The sequence below is a fragment of the Corapipo altera genome, unplaced genomic scaffold, assembly GCF_003945725.1.
Source record: "Corapipo altera isolate COAL_440 unplaced genomic scaffold, ASM394572v1 171, whole genome shotgun sequence".
NCBI lineage: Eukaryota > Metazoa > Chordata > Aves > Passeriformes > Pipridae > Corapipo > Corapipo altera.
In genome coordinates this window covers 419863-440520 of record NW_020884972.1, presented here as the reverse complement: position 1 = coordinate 440520, position 20658 = coordinate 419863, and the positions used below count along the sequence as shown (strand labels likewise).

The 20658-nt window shown below is 42.3% G+C and overlaps 2 protein-coding genes across 10 annotated transcripts; one reads left to right on the top strand and one right to left on the bottom strand.

The window, feature by feature from the left end:
* Positions 1–103: 103 nt before the first annotated feature.
* CDCA2 (cell division cycle associated 2) lies at positions 104–13007 on the bottom strand. Of its 7 annotated transcripts, none has more exons than XM_027665193.1 (15): positions 12829–13007; positions 11078–11653; positions 9679–9809; positions 8968–9115; positions 8202–8395; positions 7820–7898; positions 6793–7037; positions 6058–6145; positions 5268–5476; positions 4721–4799; positions 4060–4115; positions 3253–3393; positions 2343–2517; positions 1612–1817; positions 104–1141 (listed from the first exon to the last, which is right to left on the bottom strand). In XM_027665193.1, the coding sequence occupies exons 2-15, from the start codon at positions 11592–11594 to the stop codon at positions 341–343; spliced, it is 3069 nt and encodes a 1022-aa protein (XP_027520994.1). In that variant the 5' UTR covers positions 11595–11653; positions 12829–13007; the 3' UTR covers positions 104–340. The 7 variants fall into 7 exon arrangements, with proteins under 7 accessions (XP_027520994.1, XP_027520993.1, XP_027520991.1 ...); XM_027665192.1 differs by having other exon boundaries at positions 11078–11655; positions 12859–13007; XM_027665190.1 differs by lacking the exon at positions 12829–13007 and adding an exon at positions 12703–12743.
* A 138-nt stretch (positions 13008–13145) lies between these two features.
* On the top strand, positions 13146–20658 carry KCTD9 (potassium channel tetramerization domain containing 9). 3 transcript variants are annotated; one of them, XM_027665198.1, is made up of 12 exons: positions 13146–13262; positions 15346–15467; positions 16087–16130; positions 16414–16510; positions 16710–16768; positions 17368–17496; positions 17994–18061; positions 18160–18255; positions 19168–19317; positions 19734–19839; positions 20106–20239; positions 20449–20658. In XM_027665198.1, the coding sequence occupies exons 1-12, from the start codon at positions 13215–13217 to the stop codon at positions 20473–20475; spliced, it is 1080 nt and encodes a 359-aa protein (XP_027520999.1). In that variant the 5' UTR covers positions 13146–13214; the 3' UTR covers positions 20476–20658. The 3 variants fall into 3 exon arrangements, with proteins under 3 accessions (XP_027520999.1, XP_027520998.1, XP_027521000.1); XM_027665197.1 differs by having other exon boundaries at positions 20433–20658; XM_027665199.1 differs by lacking the exon at positions 17368–17496 and having other exon boundaries at positions 20433–20658.

Here is a 20658-nt window from a genome sequence, read left to right as displayed (position 1 = left end):
GATCAAGGAATGTTTGCTGGGAAGCAAACACTTCAAGCAGTTGTAGCTGAAAGGACACATAATTTACACCATGGTTTAACTATTAAAGACAACTCCACATTCCTCATGGGTGAAGAATTTTTTATTCTCTTGATTACCTGCCACAGTTGGACCAGACCAACCCCCTGAGCCAAGCCAGTCTTCCCCACAGGTCTGATCTTCAAGCATTTTAGGCATCAAGACATGGAAAATTAGCTCTAAGTTATCCAGAAAATTAATGAGGGAATAAAAGTGGAAGAGAGGAGAAAAGAGCACTTGAGAGAGAACATAAGACTCTAACACTCATCTTCACTTCAGAAAATCAGAGACAGCTGAAACCTCGCTGAGTGTCCTCGAGAGGTATTTCTGCTTCTTCCGAGTGTTTGGTGTTATTTCTGTCCTTCTTATTTACAGAATTTGTGCTTCTCCTTTTCTGGGTTTGAGCCCAAGGAGTTTCTGGAGGTGTGGGTGCACTTCTCCTCCTCCTCCTGCTGCCAGGCCCGTGGGCACGACGAGCAGAGTCCTCGTTCTCCTTCCCCAGGGCTGGGAACAGGCCGGGGCTCTGCTCTCGGGGCTGAACGTTCTCAGCCCCCGCCAGGATGGACGTGCTGACTCTCCTCCTGGATTTGGGAGCGGGAGCTGGCAGGGGAGGCTGCTCTGGGAGCTCACTGGGGAGCTGAATCCATGCAAGTCCCTCAGTCCCTGCCTCTTTCCTGAGCCTCATGCTGCGCCGCACTCTGGGCTCGCCGCTGGCGCTGCTCTTCCTTCGGGAAGCCTGGGAGGAGCCTTTGGGAACACACAAAACTTCTTCCACGTTATAAGATGACACTGGGAGGTCAAGCCCAGTCATTTCCAAGTTTTCAACAGGAGGAAAGTAGATGGCACTGCTGCTGCTTCTTCTTCTTCTTGCTGGGCCACCACTTACAGAACCTGTCTGAGGGCACTGAGTTCTCTGGGCACCCTCGTGTACATCAGTGGCCTGTTGTTCCAGAAATTCCAGGAGATTTCCTTGTAGCTGCTCATTTTCTATCAAGGAACTACTCTCCTTTGCTTCATCTTCACCTTGCTGGAAACCCTCAGATGTATCAAAACCACCCTCTGCATCTGGCACAATGTTTGAAACCTGGGGGGGATAAAAAATAATAATTCTTCATTTTTTTTTTAGTCACAGGCAAGAGGTGATCCACAAAAACCTGGTTTCAACTAAACAACTGCTGGTGTTTTCCACCCCAAGCCTAGTCATTCTCCAAATGGCTACACAGACTGACTCCACAGAATCCTGGCATCCAGAATCCACAGGTTGGAGGCTGTTTCAATGTGAGGCCAAGCTCAGGTCGCTTGAGAATCCCAGAATCCTGGGATGGGCTGGCTTGGAAGGGACCTTCAAGCTCATCCCATGTCCCATGGGCTGGGACACCTCCCACCAGCCCAGGTTGCTCAGAGGCCTCACTCAGTGGAGTTCTAAACCCTCATCACCTCTTCCAAGGCTGGAGATCTCACAGCCTCTCCAGGCAGCCTGTTCCAATCCTTAATCCATCATTCTTTTCCTTTCCCCCAAACACGACTTTCCTGATCCTTAAGCAACTCAGTTACCTCCTGCTCAGTGCCAGAAGGATTCTCCAGGTCCTCCTGGGACACCTGAGAGGTGCCATCCCTGGAGCTGCCCAGAGCTGCCACATCCAGGTCCTTGGAGCTTGGATCAACTGCATGGATGATGCTCTTCCCTCTCACCCCTTCAACCACTGCCTTCTCCTGGATATCCTTGCAAGCATTCCAGAATTTATCTGCAACTGCATCCTCTGAATCAGAACAAACAGGTGGTTAATTAATTCTGGGAATGCACAAAAAACAACTCTTTTAATTATAACAACAAAAAGCTTCATGGTATTTTGCTTACAGAAAATTCACCTTCTAAACAACCATTCCAGAGAAATACTGGGAAAAAACCCCACAGAAAATTCACCTTCTAAACAACCATTCCAGAGAAATAGTGGGAAAAAAACCCACAGAAAGCTCTGCACATCCCTTGACTCTTCATGCCCAACTCACCAGCTTTAAAGACTGAAAATATCAGTGCCCAAAGAAAAGAGGTGCTTTTTTTGTCAGCTTTACACTGGAGTCCACCAAGAGGTGAATTTATTCAGTTGGACATTACTGATCTATTAGATCCTCCAGATTCTGCTCTTATAGAGGCAATTAAATTAAAAAATGTAATAGTGGGCTTGTTTCTGATGCACAAAGATAACCAGGAACGGGTTTTTATGGAATAAAAAACGAGAAGGAACAGAGAGAGCAAAGCAAAATAAAGCTAAAAACCAAATTACCTGAAAAAAGCCCCTCTGCCTTTGGTGAGTCTGGAGATGAGACAGAAGAGAAATCCTCTGGAATTTCAGGGATAGGGCTGAGAAGGGGTTTCTTAGAAGCCATCTCTCTCTCCCCATATAGAGATTTTTTCACTTTTCTCTTTCTTCTTTTCCCATAGTTTGTCTGTCTTGATCTCTGCAAACATTGGGAAGCCTGACTAGAGCACAAGGATCCTCCACAACATTTTCTAACAAATCAGTGACACCACTGCTGGATTTGGATGGAAGAACAATTGTTTCCCCTAAAAGGAAGGTTCCCCTCATTCTACCATCTGAAAACTCAAAGAATTTCTCTTTTCAAACACGAGATCTGATTTTTGGGTCACTCAACCAAACCCAGAAGGCAAAGAACCGAGTCTTTCAGCTCTGAAAACTGCACTTTCTTCACCCATTGCTCAGCCTGAAAAGGATCAGGGGCAAAAATCTTTTAGAAGCTTCAAAGCTTTGTGATACTTAAATAAAACAGGACTGGGCAGGTTCAAACATCTACTGCTGCAGGCACTTGGGAAGGGAAGAACCAGAAACTCATTTGCTGTCCCTGAAGTGTGAAAATGGATAAAAACCCCCTCCTTTTTGCCCTACAAATATTCAAACCCTGCTAATCAGCCTGAAAAGTGACACAAACACCATCCCTTTCACCTCCTTTTTGCCCTACAAATATTCAAATTTTGATAATCAGCCTTTCTTGGGAAGAGGGACACGGCAGTAAATGTTGGGAAACAACTTGGGAACGAAGAAGAAAATCTTGGCAGCAAGAAGAAACACAAAACAGACTCTTTACAAAGATCCAAATGATCACAGAAAACCCAAGGAGAGACACTTGGATTGGGGAATAAAGGCAGGAATCCCCAGTGCAGTGGTTGCCACTCACCTGGGTTTTTTTGGGAGCAGATGTGAGTGGATTCTTCTGGTGTGGGATCTTGTTCTTCCTTGGATTTTTAGTGCCCTCAGCATTCCTGGTGCTGGTGGCTCCTGAGGCTTTGCCATCAGCCTGCTCTGCCTCAGCCCTGTGCTGTTGAGTGAATTTTGAGTTGTTTTTTGTAAAAAAAACCACCAGAGCCCAACTGGCATCAGCATCAAACTGGCCTTAGTCTCTATAATTTCATTTATGGGGCCATAAAAGGTAGAGACAACTGGAAATTAAACATTACAGAGCTTGTCTTCACAAATAAACACAGCCCTTTTTGTGCAAAAAGGACATTTTAATGAGAAAAATGCTGAATTTTCCTCTTCAGTTCTTTCTTTCAGGGAAGATGGGTTATTTTTTTCATCTTCCTGGTTGGGGTTTTTTTGCCTTCCCTCTCTCCAATAAACCACCCCAGAGCTGTCCAACACTGAAGTGTGAAAGCTCTTCTGACAGAAATTGTTGTACAATCAAAATTCCAGCACCCACAAGGTTTTGTCAGATTATTTGGGAAAGCTCCTGGAAAATTCCATGGAAATAGTAAATTTAAGTATCAGGCTATTAAAAAAAATAATGGTTTTAATAACTGGAAAATCACTTTCACTCAGAAATCTCATTTCCTGGAGACAATTCCCTGCACTAACAGGAGGTATTTCCATATACCTGGGTATGGACAATCCTCAGGAAAAAGTTGGAAAAGGGGGGATAAAACATAACAATTCTGCCTGAAGAAGTTCAAAAAACAGATAAAACCTCATCACTAAAGAAACTTACCTCCCTTTTAGCAGAAGAACGAGTTTTTACCATGTCAGCTTTGTCTTCAGTTGGTGCTGTGATATATGAAAAATAAAAAGAATTTTGATGAGTTTCAGTGCAAAAGTTGATCACATCCCAAGGAAATTATCCCCATAATTTCTAATATCATGCACTTGAACCACTTTTGGCTGGAGTAGTGACTTATTCTTGAGGAATATTAAACATGGCAAGATAAAATAAATAATATTTTGCTTTATAAAATAGAAGGGAACTAAACTTGGGAGGGTTTGGTGAGAAATAATTAGCACACACAATAATGCCCAGCTTTCAAAAATACATGTGCACAACCCCCTTTCAATTCTTTTATTGTTATTTTGGCTTGATATTTTGAAATCTTCAACATCACAATATCAGAATCAGGATTGTAAGTCCAGTTTAAATCCAGACTCAAAGAATTAAGTCTGACTAGATCAAGTACTTCCAGAGAAAATATAAGAAAATAACAACCTAAACCTGCTGCCAAGAGCTTTAGAAGAAAGCATTTAAATTTTAGCACAATTGAAATATATCGTCTGTATAAAAAGAAGCCAAACAGACAAAAATAAAACCAAAAAAACCTCAATTCTCAATTTTTCAGGTGCAAAAAGATTCATTATCTACAGCCAAAAATACAAGTTACCTTCTGCATTTTCAACAGGTGGAGGGTCTTCTGCAGCAAAGGAAATCTCCAGGAAATCTTGGGGAGGCTCAACACATTCCTTCAAACAAAGAAAAAATCACATTTTTTAGCAATAAATATGTCAGATAATGACATTTTTTAACAGTAAATTACACCAGAGATGTACTGAAAAACCCCTTCTCCATCAGTGTTTGGAACAGCCAAGTGGTTTTATTATTTTTTCTTAAAGAATGCACCAGATCATTCACTGCATGTGGCAAAAAGAGTTACAGCATCAAAACAGAAATAAAAACCAAGGCAAAAACACTCCCTGTGCCACCAGTACCCACCTTCAGACCCAGCTTTACAGGCCAAAGTGCTGCTCAGAATTCATAAAGCAAAAAGAAAGTTGAATAAAGCAGCTTCAAATTTAGCATTTCAGTAATTTCTTTGCAAAACCAAGCAGGTTTGGGGAGAAAAAATTCAATAAAAATTCAATAAAAAGTGACCATTCCCAGAGAGCAGGGGCTGGTTTTGCAGCTTTAAAGAGAAATAATGAAGGACTTACATCATCAGAGTCAAAATGCAGCCTGGGTAAAGGTTCTGCAGTTAAGCCTGGCCTTGGGGAAGGGCTGGAGCTCAGGCCTGGGGAGGCTCCTCTGCGCAGGGGGGTGTTGGCAGGCAAGGTTTGGTCGAATATTTCGGGGCTCAGAACTTCTCCAAAAGTGACTTTTTTCTTCTTTGGCGTTTTGAAGTCGAGATTTTCAGTGTTCTCTGCTGGAATAAAATAAAGGAGCAGCTCAGGGGATGTGGGACTGGCCCAGAGTGGGTCTGAATATCCCCCCCTAAAATCCCAAACAGCAAAATCCACCTTTACACGCCCTGTGGGATCATCCACAATTTTCAGTGTAGCTTTATTACAGCAATAAGAATTAAGGATGAAACCAGAGACCAGGAATGACCAGTTGTTCCACAAGTTTCAGCTGAAAGTGTAAAATTCCTGGAAAAATCAGTGACTCTGCCCTGGTGTCAGAGGCTTCCTGAAGTTTTTTGGGGTTCAGTGACTCTATTCTGGTGTCAGAAGCTTCCTGAAGTTTTGGGGTGGGATTAATTTTTAGCAGATTTTATTTAGTGGTATTTTATTTTATTCAGTAGAGTAGATTTTATTTTATTTTCCTTGGCAATCTCATTTTCCATGTCATGCAGTGAGAGGCCACACAGGAGCTCATTCAGTGGTGGTTAAAGTAGATCACCAAAAAGATTTAGCAAAGAGGCCAAACTTTATGATCCCAGATGATGCTCTGCCTGTTTAAAAACAAAATGGGAATTATTTGTTTTTAAAAAAAGGGGGATCTAACCTGTTTCTGATGCTTCAAAGGTTTTTTCATAGTAGGACACTGGGACAGGTTCACCTCCTCCTCTGCCAACTGCATCGTTCAAGTATTTCTGTCAAATTTAAATGATACCAGTCAATACTATTTAATTATCAAATACTAAATTTAATTAAAATATCCTTCTCAAAAGAGAAGGTAAGTTTCCCTGTGAGCAGCATTTAACAACCAGTCCTTTTGTTTTAAAAACTTAATTTGTTTGCTGAATGAATAAAACTCTAAGACACTCATATCACATCCAGAGTCCTGGAATGGTTTGGGTTGGAAGGGACCATAAAGGGCTTCTCATTCCACCCCCTGCCACGGGCAGAGACACCTTCCACTAGCCCAGGGTGCTCCAACCTGGCCTTGGACACTTCCAGGGATCCAGAGGCAGCCACAGTTTCTCTGGGAATTCCAGCCCAGCCCCTCCCCACCCTCACAGGAGGAGTTCCTTCCCAATATCCCACCTAAACCCACCCTGTCAGTGGGAAGCCATTCCCAGACCCTCAGAAAACAGTGTCTCTCCATCTTCTTGCAGGTCCTGGAAGGTGCAATTAGCTCAAGGCCAGATCTCCTCCTAACACAAAAGCTTCAAGCCAAGCAGCATTAAATCATTTCCAATCAACATCAAAGGCTCTTTAACCCCGACCCAAGTGCTGCTCAGGGCTCTGCAGCAGCTCATCCTTAGTGTTGGGATCTCCATGGATCCCAGGAACCAACCTTTGGGCTGGCCAGGAGTTGCCTCATGGGGGTTTTCTTCAGGATGGACCTCAGGGAGCCGCTCTGGGGGAGCTCACTGAAGGGAAGGTTGCCTGCTTGTCGTGGGGTGGCAGGTGGGGTGACAAGGGCTTTGCTTTCCTCCAACATTCCCAGGCTCAGTTTTTCCACAAAACCAACCTTCTTCCAGCTTAGATCTGAGAGAACATCGCTTCTGCTGTCAGCAGGGGTGTGCTCAGACCTGAAAACTTTGGGGCAAGGCCACAGATACATCAGTTAAAGGCTGAAGGGAAATGGAGGAGACTTCAGGATCAACAACACAGACTTTGCACAGATTCTGTGCAGCAACATCAAGGAAAAACCCGTTTGTTTGTAAATTTTGGCTCCTGCTGCGCCACATTTATGGTCAATATTTTTGGAAGTTTATAGAACACACAAAAGGGGCGTTGCATGGAGGAAAAGGCATTTTGCATGGGGATTTCTCTCTGCTCCATGTCAACTGTGGGAAGGGGGAAATGAATGTACAGAGAGGGACTCTGTGCATTCATATCCCTCTGTCCTTCACAGCCATGAGCCATGAACTCTGCTTTTCCTTAAAAAAAAAAAATCCTGGCTAGAAAATTACAGAAAACTAAGCAATTATTCCCAACCTGTCTCTCAGTTTGAGCTTTTTTCCCTACCAAGCTTCCCTACCCCACCTTCCCAATATTTCAGCCCCTCTCCTAAAAGCTCTTTCCTTCAGTGCTTCAGTAAGACCATGTTTAATCCTTGGCTCTGCTGAACAAACTCCAAATTCTGGTTTTAAGCTGGGCTTTGAGCTGCAGCAGCTCTCAAAACTGTTTGTTATTTACAGCCCTTTTTTTTTGGTGTGTTCTCCCACTTATGTCAGAGTGACCTCAGGTTTCTGGGGCATCATAAATTGCAGGCAAGAGGACAGATATGAGGTGAAACATTTCCTGACAAATATTCCAGTGGGTTTATTTCCTGAGGAGAATATAAGAAAGATTTTAATGCTGGTGAATCCTCTTACCATGGCCTCTTTCCAAGGTATCTCCAATTGCAACAGTCTCCAAGGACTCAGAAGGATTTTTTTGCCCATAAACCCATTCCTAGAGAAAAAGTTACAAGATTTTATATATATATGTCAATATATATCAATTTATATAGACACCAACACATGATAAAGAAATAAAAAACTACCTGACAATGTTACCTCTTAAAATAGCACAAACTGTGGAGTTTTTTAATCCCACAAAGATTTCAGTGTTTTCTCAATCAGCCACTACTTTAGTTGGATTTATTTTCCCCAAAACTAAATGTTTAAAAGGATTAGACAGCACAAATGAAAATATAAGGCATGAAAAAAGCTATTTTAATCACTAAATTAGAAGTTTCCTCTTAATTCTGAGTACCTTTGGAGCAGCAGGTTCAGTCACACCTGGGTTTGGAGACAAGATGCTGCAGATCCTGGGCTCAGATTTGCTGCTCCTGGTCCCATTTTCCCTGCAAAAATTCTCTTTCAAATCAGCTCCACTGTTGTCCAACAGGAATTTTTCACTCCACTGCTCCAGGTTTGGCTCCTTTTCAAAAGGCACCTTGTCCTGAGCTGCATCAATTAAGAACAAAACACAAACCAAACAAACCACAAGGACAAACTTCAGGTTTTTCAGTGAGTTCTGGTTTTAGGTTTCTTCACCAAGAGGATGGTGAGATGCAAAAATCAGGTCATGTTTTAGGCAGGGAAAAGAAAACACATTGAAAATAATATTACCAACCCTCCAAAACAAAGTAAGTTATTCTTTGCATGTAAATATTTGGAAGATCATCAATACCAGAGAAATAAAATAAAAACCATTCTCAGCTTCAGGGGAAAAGTGTGCAAACACTAATGCTTAGTGTTTGCACAAAGATTATAAATCTAGGGACTAAAACTGAGGAAAGAGTCACAAAAACACGAGTTTTCATTTTTCTTCAGGGGTTATTCTGAGGAACCACGATTCAGGATGCACCAAAATGGTTAAAAGACACAAAAAAACCCCTCAAAGCAAACCCAAAAAACACCTTATAAAGGAAGATTATTTTGTTTTACGTGAAGTATTTTTAGTTTCTCACTTTTTAGCCCAAAGGAAGGCCTGATGTTTGAGACAAACCACTGAGCAGAGTATTAAATCAACTTACAAGAGCCTCCTTCCTGAGAATCATCCCCATGGGACAGCCCAGAGAGCCCAGTTTCCCCTTCAGCTTCTTGGAGGGATTCAAAAGATGTTTGAAAGGTTTCAATCTTGTCCTTCAACGACCTGACATTCACAGGTTTAAAAGGACTAATCTGCCAAAACAAAAATTAACCTCATCAGACTCTTTATTACTTTGTATTTATCCTTTGAGATTAAAAAAAAAAGAGAGAGAAGAACCGAGTCTTGTGTTTAATCTGGCTGCTGTTGTAGGTGGATGGGAAGAATAAGCAAAAAAAGGAACTTTATCAAGAAATATTTTAAGTTTTACAGCATTTTAATAATCTGTTCCTCTAAGCCATGCTCAGAATTTGCTTTCTGACAGCCTGGGATAGTTCAAGTTAACAAGGAGTCTGATTAAACCAGTCACTTGGGCTCATATTGACTTCACTCACAACACTTTAATTACCCAAAAATCAAACTTGGGAAGTAAGACAAGTTAAAATACATGAGCAGGCTCAACGTGGAGAAGATTGCAACCTCTAAACAAAACCTGGAAAGTCAAGAAAACTCAGGAAAGCCTAAAGTCAAGTGGCCAAGGGAAGTCAGCAAAATCAGGGTCTCTCTCCTGCTGGATTCCTCCCAGGACTTGCCTCATCCTCGGTGGTTCCTGGGGGGACCTAAAGTGCCCCAGGTGATTTTTGGGAAGGATTCCCACCTGTGTAAAAGGTGTTTTTTGCCTCTTGCTCCTGTGCTGGGCCAGGTAGCAGATCAGGGAGTTGTTCTCCGGGGAGCCCCGCAAGCCGATGGTTGATCGGCGCCGCAGCTTCAACGAGGTCGGAGAATTCCCTGTGAGGGGGGACAAGGGCAGGGGTTAAAAAAAGAGAAAAGAAGAACAAACCCAGAAAAAAAACAGGCATTTTTTTTAATACCTAAAGCTTCAAAATGCTATATTTTTTTTTGGTCCTTTTTTTTAAGAGTGATTTTTGCTGTTTATGGAAAGACCCAAAGTCACCTGCTGGGCTCAAGAAGTTTTCCTGAGCAAAAAGCAAAAGAGCTGCCCAAAAGTTCATATTTAACTGATTTATATCCCATGTGAGGGGCTGGCTGGCTTTTAGTGTTTCAATTGCTAGGCAAGGAACTGTCCATGAGATTTGCAGAATTTGTCTTACAACTCCCTTGTGAAGCTCAGAGATAAAGAGGGAACATCTAATTATGTAGGATAAATCCTAGTTAAATATATATTATATATAAGATATACTATACATTACATTATATGTATAAATAATATATATACATTTGTTATACATACATATATATTATATATATGTATATATGTGTTATATATACATATATATTATATATGTATATGTGTTATATATACAAATGTATTATATATATGTTATACATACATATATAATATATATGTATATATATGTTACATATAAGTATATTTTATATACATATTTTATATATACATATATATTAAATATATGTGTATATATGTTACATATACATATATTTCATATATATGTTATATATACATATATATTAAATATATGTGTATGTATGTTAAATATACATATATTTTATATATGTTATATATACATATATATTATATATGTGTATATATGTTAAATATACATATATTTTATATATATGTTATATATGTTATATATACACATCTATTATAATATATACATATATATTGTATATATGTGTATATACATGTTACATATACATATATTTTATATATATATGTTATACACATCTATTATAATATATATAAAATATATATATTATGTATAATATATATACTGTATATGTATATAATTTTCTATATCATATATTGCATATATGATATAGAAAAATATATCATATAAATATATGTGATCTAAATAAATAAATGTTATATCTATATAAATAAATATTATATAAATATATGAGATATAGGATATTACAGCAACTCCTCTCAGAGTCTGCTCCTTGGGCATTTCCAAATCCTGTCAGACCACCTGAATCTGCCCTGAATTGGGGATTTTGGGAAGAGCTTGGACTGGATGACCTCAAGGTGCCTCTGTGGGAAGGACAACAGTCCTTCCTCACTCCAGCCTCACCTTTACACCGTTTGGTGAAACTTTCTGGAGCAATCCCAAACTCAGTGACTGTCACAGCAGCAAAATCAACGGGTTTTTCCCTCTGCTCTTCACATGTCCCCAAATCAGGTTTTCCTCCAGCTTTGTCCCTCTCAGGAGTGGAGAAGGAATCATTGCCCAAGGAACCAGACCTGCTGCCTGGAAAATTCTCCTTCGTGTTCAGAGGCAAGGTGGGTTCACTGCCCACATCCCCTCGGAGGGCACCAGAGCCCCCAGGGAAGGGGCAGCTCCCGGGATCCCCCTCGGGGTGGGACAATTCCTCCCCGAGGCCCTTGGGGGATCTCAGGGCACGTTTTGGTGACCAAGCCTGGTTCCCATCGCTCAAATTCTCCTTCTTGGATGCTCTGATGACTCTGAATTTAGTCCCTCTGCAGATCTTCTGCTCTTTTGGCAGAGGGAAAGAGGCCTCATCTTTCTCTTCGAGACAACCACCCTCATTTTCTTTAACTTTCAGGGGACTCTTGGGTTGTCTGTGCATTGTTTGGGATTTATTTTAAGAAACATTCACTCAGCCTTTGCTCCTGTGATCACAGATTCCTATCAAAAAGAAAAAAAAAAAGATTATTATAGTTATTTGCTAAGAGCAAGAGTTCCCTACCACGCTCAAGCTGCTCCCAAACCCACATTTTTCCCCGAGCAAGGTGTTTTTCCACAGTGTGGTGGAAAGGGAAATTCCTCTCCAGAAAGGACACAAAGGGGTGGAACAGGAAAGAGGAATGCACAGCAACAGAAGCAGTACAACAAACATAATACAACCAATATAATAAACATAATATAAGCAATAATTGTAATATAAGCAATAAATATACATGGGGAAGTGAACACAAGGCTATGATTTCAATCTGTCAAACTTCATAGCAGGATAAAACACATGCACAAAACACATAAATCACAACCACACTGTGACTGTTTTGCCCCAAGTGTTGCAACAAATGTCAGCAGTTTAATACTACTTTTTATAAGACTCATTAGTATCAACAGAGAGAGAGAAAGAAGACAAGTCTTGAGAAGAAACCAGCAGAAGGAACAATAACAATAATACTTTTTTTTTTAATACCACTAAGTTTTAACTAGAAAACTTAAGAGGCTAACTGGTTTGTTTGTGGGTGGTTTTTGTTTGTTTGTTTGGGTTTTTTGTTTTTTTTTCCGTTAGTTTCTTAGATTTGAAGTTGACGATGTAGAACTCAATAACATCAGCCTGAAACTTCGGTTCTGCAAATACCTGCGTTCTTAGAAGCAAAATTAAGCCCGTAAACACCGCATTGGCGATTAATTTTTTTTCCTTTTTTTTTTTTTTCCCTGCTTTAAGGCCACACTGGAGGCCAATGCACACAATCAGACCCCACACCAGCCCGCGTGGGGGTCGAGCCCGCCCGTACCCCCCCAAGTCCCTCAGGGCTCGCCCCTCGTACCCCACACAGCGCATCCATCCCACACCCCCCCGGCGCCGCTCGTAGCCCCTCAGACACCCCGCGATTCCTTCGTGCCGCCTCACCAGCGCTCCCCAGACCACAGGACGGACCCCCCCAAACCCCTCGGGAGCCCTGACAAACCCTCACCCGCGCCCCTTCACGAACCCGCCTCACCCCGTCCCGCCTCACGTTCAAATGCCGCCGCACCGCCCCGCCACCGCGTATCCCTCCGCGACCCCGCCCCTTTCGCCCACCCACCCCTGACTCCCACCAAAAAGCCACCCCCGTTTCACGCAGCGCCCGAGGGATCGCGGCTCGCAGGACGCGACCCCCGCGCCGCCGCGTCTCCCTCTAGGGGTCCGCAGGGCTCGGCGTGGATCGGGGGGACTTTTTGGCTGGCGGAGGGATCACAGGCCGTTGAGTCGCAGCACCGCTGGGGGGGGGGGGGAATAATGCATTCAATAAATTCATTCAACGGGCCGCGCCCACGTGACGCGCGGCGACCAATCACAGGCGCTTAAACCAAGCTTTATGCAAATAAGGCTGCTTTGCCCCGCCTCTCCGGCGAGAACGCGGCGGTGATTGGATAGGTTTGCTCGCAGCGCGGCGGTCATTGGCCGCGGGTCGTGTCAGTCATCGCGCGGCGCTTCCGGGTGTTGTGGCGGCCCCGGCGCGGCGGGCGCAGCATGAGGCGGGTGACGCTGTTCGTGAACGGCAGCGCCCGCAACGGCAAGGTCAGGCTTAAGGGGCACCGGACGGGGGGGTCCTGCATCGAGGGGAGCCGAAATCAGGGGGGCCGGGCCCCTCAGGGCGTGCCGGCCCGCGGGGGGTGCCGGCCGTGCGCTCCGTTGGCTGCCAGGCCTGGTCCGCGCTGAGGGAGGGTCCTGAGGGAAACCCGGAGGGTTTAAGGCGAGAGTCGGTGTTAGAGACGCTCCGTGTCCTTTGCTGAGTCGCGTCCCGTCAGTCGCAGCCTGCGGGAGCAGCGCTGTGAGGGTGGGGTGACCCTGTGTGGGGAGCCCGGGAATAATGGCATTAAATTGTTTAAAACCTCTCTGGGGTCCTCTCAGAGGGGGGAAAAAGTTGATTTCTGGGCCCTGCCAGAAAGGCCCGGTGATGCGGTTCTAAATATAAGCCGTGATCTCGATGTTTCCACTCACACTCTGAGTGCAGGAGTTGATGTGACTGCACTTTAATGCTGTATTTCTATTAAATGTTATCCATAATCCATCCCATATTTCCCCATCCACAGACCGTTGCTGTGACTGCACTTTAATGCTGCATTTCTATTAAATGTTATCCATAATCCTGATTTTTCCCAGCCACAGAGAGTTAATTGTGACTGTATTTAATCTTGTAGTTCTATAAATGTTACCCACGATCCTGACATTCCATCCACAGACAATTTGATGTGACTGTTCTTTAACCCTGTATTTCTGGTAAATGCCATTCATGATCCTGATTTTCCCCTCCACCCCTCAAGTGCAGAAGTTACTGTGGCTGTATTTGAACCTTGCAGTTCTGAATGTTGACCCTGATTTTTCCATCCATAGGTCTGGACTAAAACACTAAATGTGACTCTACTTTAATGGTGTATTTCTATTAAATGTTATCCATGAGCCTGATTTTCCCATGCCCAGCTCTGGACTGAAGACACTTCATGTGACTGTACCTTAATTTTTTGCAGTTCTCAGTGTATCCATGATCCTCCTTTTTCCATCCCCAGACTGCAATTCAGCCTTTGGTTTCAGGGAGGGAACAGAAAAACCAGCAATATTTCTCTAGGGGAATAAAAATCTGAATCATCATATTCTTGCTCAACATTCCTTTCACTGCTGCTGTTGAGTCTTGGGAGCTGTGCAGGTCACCCCATTTTTAGGCAGTTTTCCACCATCAAAGTTGGTCTGTTTGCTTTATTTTTAATCAAAATCCACATGTATTTTCACCTCCTTAAAGATATTTTTCTCTCCCTGTAAGATATTTTAGTATATAACATATATTGGTATATAACATGGATTGTTACACAAGATACTTTAAGATATATTGAGATGTAAGATATATCACAATATAAGGTATATTGAGATTAAATATTTACTGGTATATAAGATATATTGCTATATAAGATTTATTGGTATATAAGATATATTAAAATGTATTGGTATATAAGATATATTGGTATATAAGGTATATTGGTATATAAGATATATTAAAATCTATTGGTATATAAGATATATTGGTATAAGATATATTGGTATATAAGGTATATTGGTATCTGAGAGATATTGGTAAATAAGTTATATTGATATATAAGAGATCTGGTAAATAGGAGATATTGGTATATAAGTTATATTGATATATAAGAGATATTGATATATGTTATATTGATATATGAGATATTGATATATAAGTTATATTGATATATGTTATATTGATATATATGTTATATTGATATATAAGTTATATTGATATATAAGAGATATTGATATATAAGAGACATTGATATATAAATTATATTGATCTATAAGTTATATTGATACATAAGATATATTGATGCACAAGATATATTAAGGTATATTGATCTATGAGATATATTGATCTATAAGATATATTGATCTATGAGATATATTGATCTATGAGATATATTGATCTATGAGATATATTGATCTATGAGATATATTGATCTATGAGATATATTGATCTATGAGATATATTGATCTATGAGATATATTGATCTATAAGCCATCTTGATATCCCTGAAGTGGCAGAACTACACGAGCCCAGTTTCCTGCAGTTGATTTTATCCCCCCCATGTCTCCCCAGGTGGTGGCTGTGTATGGGACCCTCTCAGATTTGCTCTCTGTGGCCAGTAACAAGCTTGGAATCAAAGCCACCAGTGTTTACAATGGCAAAGGGGGACTCATTGATGACATTGCTTTGATTAGGTAAGGATTAGCCAATAAAGGGCAAATCAGGGGGGTGGATTAAGACAGCAGCCTCTTAATCCTCCTTAATCAATAACCAGATATTCTGATTTCCAGCCCAAGGGGCCTTTCATCCCTCCAGAAAAGAAATAATCCTGGCTTTTGAACTTCAGAGCATTTCTCTGTTGATTAATCACAACTTGATCCAAACTGTGCTCGGGGCCTTTGAACCCCCCCATGTTGATTCCAGGGCAGTGTGTTCACCAGGAAACCCCACTGTTCCACTCAGCCCTTGGATGGGGATTTTTTTGAAGAGGAGACCAATCCTGTCATTGCTTTGGCATCACAGAATAGCTGCAGATTGGGGAGAAAAGCAGCTGTTTTGTAAAAATCAGCTGAGTAGCAGAAATGGGCCCTACCTGGTCACTGCAGATAAACCCCTGGTGAAGTCAGTCCAGCCCAATCCACTGGAACCTGCAAAATTCAGATGAAAAACAGATCCTGAAGTTCCAGTTCGTGGCAGCTGGTTATAATTCACCTGAAAGTGGCCAGGAGGGGTTTCCCTGTCAATGAGATGAACAAGAAATGATGATTAATCTTCTTTTTCTCCTCCTCTCCCCCCTCTCCTCTCCTCTCTCAGGGATGATGATGTTTTGTTTGTCTGTGAAGGGGAGCCCTTCATTGGTAAGTCTATATAAAATACAGCAAAAAATATATAAACCCTTGTGTTTAACAGAAAGAGGTTTTATTTTGCTTCCATAAAAACCTAAGATTTTATTTGCTGGTGTTTTCAGAAGACACCATAGGGAATGAATTAAGAAATAGTCACAATTTTTCTAATAACTACTAAAGTATCATAATAACTTATTATAAACATATTATATTAATGTTATATTAATTATATATTATTAATTGTTATAAAAATTAGTATAAATAAAGAATTCCTAAGGTGTCTTTTAACCTGTAGATCCTCAGACTGATGGGAGAGCTCAGGAGGAGCTGACAGGGTCCCACACAGACTGGCTGACACTCAATGTGGGAGGCAGATACTTCACCACTACGAGGTAAAAATGCTTTTAATCTCCAAAAAACTCGATTTCAATGCAGCAAAAGAGCTTGGAAAATAACTTATTATGAAACAGGAGGTCTTTGACTTCTGCAAGTTTGTGTTTTGTGGTCACCAGCACGATTTTGCAAGAAATCAATTGTTAAACACTGAAGTGTATGAAGTAAAAAGGGAATTGCACTGCCTTTGTTTTTTAGGAGCACTTTGGTTAACAAAGAACCTGACAGCATGTTGGCCCACATGTTTAAAGATAAAGGTGAGTACACTGAAATAAACTTTGGGTTTTTTTGAAGTAATAAATTAGCAAAGTAGGCACAAGGCACTGTCGAGCTGAGAATCTGAAATATCAAAAACATGTTAAAGTACCAAAGCAGAACGTAGAATTATTCTTTTCATAATTCTTTATTTCTCTGTTGCCCACCTAAAGTTTCTCATCTCACAAAGTGTGTGAAAGTACAACTCCCACCCACAGTTAGTGTTTTGGGTCCTTTTTTGTTTGTTTGTTTGTCTGTTGTTGTTGCTCGGTTTTGTCAGGAGAATCCATGAGCAAACGCTGCCTTTGGGAGACAATCAGACTCCAACCTTAGTGCTGCTTTCATTCTTATGCATTAGATAAAATATTTTATAGTTATTTAGAGCAGCAACAAGTTCATTTTAAGGTTATTTTCCCCCCCCCTACTCCTCTTTTCCTTCCTTTGCCACCCACCCTTTCACACGTGGCATTTTCACATCCCGCCGCCTTTGGTAATAAAACTCTGCAAGCGAAGCAAATGCTCTTCTATTAATATATCAAATTTAAATCTCTATAGTAATATCTCCAATTTAATTATATATATATATATGTTGTGGAAACAGATGCTTGGGGGAACAAGCAGGATCATAGAGGAGCATTCCTAATTGACCGCAGTCCCGAGTATTTTGAGCCCATTTTGAACTATTTACGTCACGGACAGCTCATTGTAAATGATGGCATTAATTTGCTAGGTAGGTATTACCTGTCTGACATCTGAATTATTCCTCTTTGGGAGTTAAGCTTTGCCCTTCCAGGTGAAGCCAGAGGGACCTTTGTGTGCTCATCTCCGTGGTTTTCTTTGGAGTTTAATTTCCTCGGGATTTAGTCTCGGGCGTTGCAGCTCCACGTTGCTTCATTTAATGAAGGTGTTGCTTGATTTAGTGAAGATCACTTCATTTAATGAAGATTGCTTGATTTAATGAAGACAGGCTCTTTGTTTATCTTGGGAGCATTAAAAGTTTTCCATCCTGGATTCATGTCTGGCTGGAATTCTGGAGCTGATACCTTTAACCCAATGCTGGTGTTGCAAACATCCTGGCTCAGTGATTTTTTTTTTCCTTTTAGCTGCAAGCAAGCTTTTCCTCTGCCCAGTTACATCTAATACAATGTCTGTGGTTGTTCTCCAGTAGGGAGGAGGGTTATTTCTGGATTCACAGTTCCCTGGAAATAACAAACTCTTTGTTTCCAGGTGTCCTGGAGGAAGCCAGGTTTTTTGGTATCGATTCCCTAATCGAACACCTCGAAATAGCCATTAAGGTAATTTGGTTGAACATCTGAATGCACCTGCCCTGCTCTTCCAGGGGATGTGTAATTTAGTGCTGTCTGTGTCAGCTGTTGAACAACATTCCCAACAGAATTCCCAGCCAGCTGAGGATCACTCTCCCATCTCTCGGAAGGAGTTTGTCCGGTTCCTGCTGGCAACACCCACCAAGTCCGAGCTGCGCTGTCAGGTGAGAACACATTCCTCTTTCTGACAAAATCCTGGGAATTCCTTCCCAACATCTCACCTAAACCTCCCTCTTTTAGCTTAAAACCACTGGCCCTTGTGCTGTCCCTCTCTGGAGTGTTGGTGCCTGGTGCTGGACTGTGGCAACGTGAAATGCAAACACTGTGTTCTCTTTAGCTGAGTTTGGATTCTGAGCTGTGGCACAGTGACTTTGACTTGGAATTCCAGGGTGCTTTGGGCTGCATTCCTGCTTTAGGGGGAAGCTTTCCTGGAGGAGCAATTTGTTTAAATGTAAAATAAACCTAGGACAATTTTTGAGAGCTTTGCATTTATATTTCATAGAATAAATGGTCTTGTGTGTATTTATCTCTATAGAATCCTGGAATGGTTTGGGTTGGAAGGGACCTTAAAGGTCTTCTCATTCCACCCCCTCCCATGGGACACCTTCCACTAGCCCAGGTTGTTCCAACCTGGCCTTGGACACTTCCAGGGATCCAGGGGCAGCCACAGCTTCTCTGGGAATTCCATCCCTGCCCCTCCCCACCCTCCCAGGGAAGGATTTCTTCCCAATATCCCATCTAACCCTGCCCTCTTTCAGTTTAAAAACCATTGCCCCTTGTCCTGTCCCTCCAGGCCCATATCAAAAGCCCCTCTCCCTCCTTTTTATAGCCCCCTTCCCTGGTGGGGTGTCTTCAGCTCCTCCCAGGACCTGTGTGTGTCTGTATCTATCTTGTATCTGTCTATATTTATAGACAACATATATTTTAATACATTTATATCCATATATTTCTACTCAGATATTTATACACTGTAAACATTAATGCACACATATATCTTAATAATGCACACAGTTACCTTAACTTTGTGTCCTGACCTCTGTAACCTTTTTGGGGGGTTTATTCCTTGGGATTCCCAGGGCCTGAATTTCAGTGGAGCGGATCTTTCCCGCCTGGATCTTCGCTACATCAACTTCAAGATGGCCAATCTGAGCCGCTGCAACCTGGCCCATGCCAACCTGTGCTGTGCCAACCTGGAGAGGGCTGACCTGTCAGGCTCTGTGCTGGATGTAAGAGCTGCTGCAGCTTGGGAGGGCTGGGCTTGTCTTAACAGAGAGGAGCTGGAACAAACAGAGCGGTGGGAAACATCGAGTTCTTAAATATATTCTAGAGTTGTTCTGGTTCCCAAAGCTTTTACACTTTCTCTCGGTAATGATTTAATGGGATTCACTCCCAAACCAGAAATTAAACCTGTATTTTGGTTGGTTTTGGTGTTGTTCTTCTGGCTCTCACTGCCTCCTGTCTGTGCCAGTGTGCCAACCTCCAGGGGGTGAAGATGCTCTGCTCCTCTAGTTACCAAAGCTTTTATGCTTCCTCACAGTGATGATTTAATAGGATTCACTCCCAAACCAGAAATTAGACCTGTATTTTGGTTGGTTTGGTGTTGTCCTTCTGTTGTCCTCTCACTGCCTCCTGTCTGTGCCAGTGTGCCAACCTCCAGGGGGTGAAGATGCTCTGCTCCAACGCGGAGGGAGCGTCCCTGAAAGGCTGCAACTTTGAGGACCCATCAGGCCTTAAAGCTAATCTGGAAGGTAAGAAGTTTTTGCCTTGTGAATCTGTGCCAACTGAAGGCTGTGTTTGTACATTTATCTACCCCAGAAAAGGTCCAGCTGTGGTTTGTCCAACCCTGAGAAGGGGTTGTACCCTTGAACCCACAAGGGCTGGGCTGAGTCTGTGACCATCCCAGCACTGAATTCCCTTCTCCTCCAATTCACACAGCTCTGAGGCAGCACCAGTGTGGAGCTGCTGTGTCTCTGCCCGTTTTTCCTCTCAGAACTCCTTTCTGTGTGTGTTCCAGGTGCCAACCTGAAAGGAGTGGACATGGAGGGCAGTCAGATGACAGGAATTAATCTCCGAGTCGCGACGCTGAAAAACGCCAAACTAAAGAACTGTAACCTCAGGGGAGCAACGTTGGCAGGAACTGATTTGGAAGTGAGTTAGGGTTCATTTTACATCCTATTCCTTTAGATCCTACAGTCAGCTGATAATTTGGGGGATTGCTGGCTTTTGGCTGACCTCTCCAGCTTCAGACTACAATGGAGTTCAGGTAAATGGACTTCAAGTAAAGCTTTGAACAGAGTTCTGGGTGCATTCCATTGACACTTCTTCTTCTTTTCCCCTTCAGAATTGTGACCTATCAGGTTGTGACCTCCAGGAAGCCAATTTGAGGGGCTCTAACGTGAAAGGAGCCATCTTTGAAGAGATGCTGACCCCCCTGCACATGTCCCAGAGTGTCAGATAGGGAAGAGAACCCGTCGAAGAGGAAGGAATCCAAACATCTGTTGTGACTTTCTTCACCTCCTCCCCTTCCTGAGTTAGAAGGAATGGTTATTAGATAACTTCCATTTGCA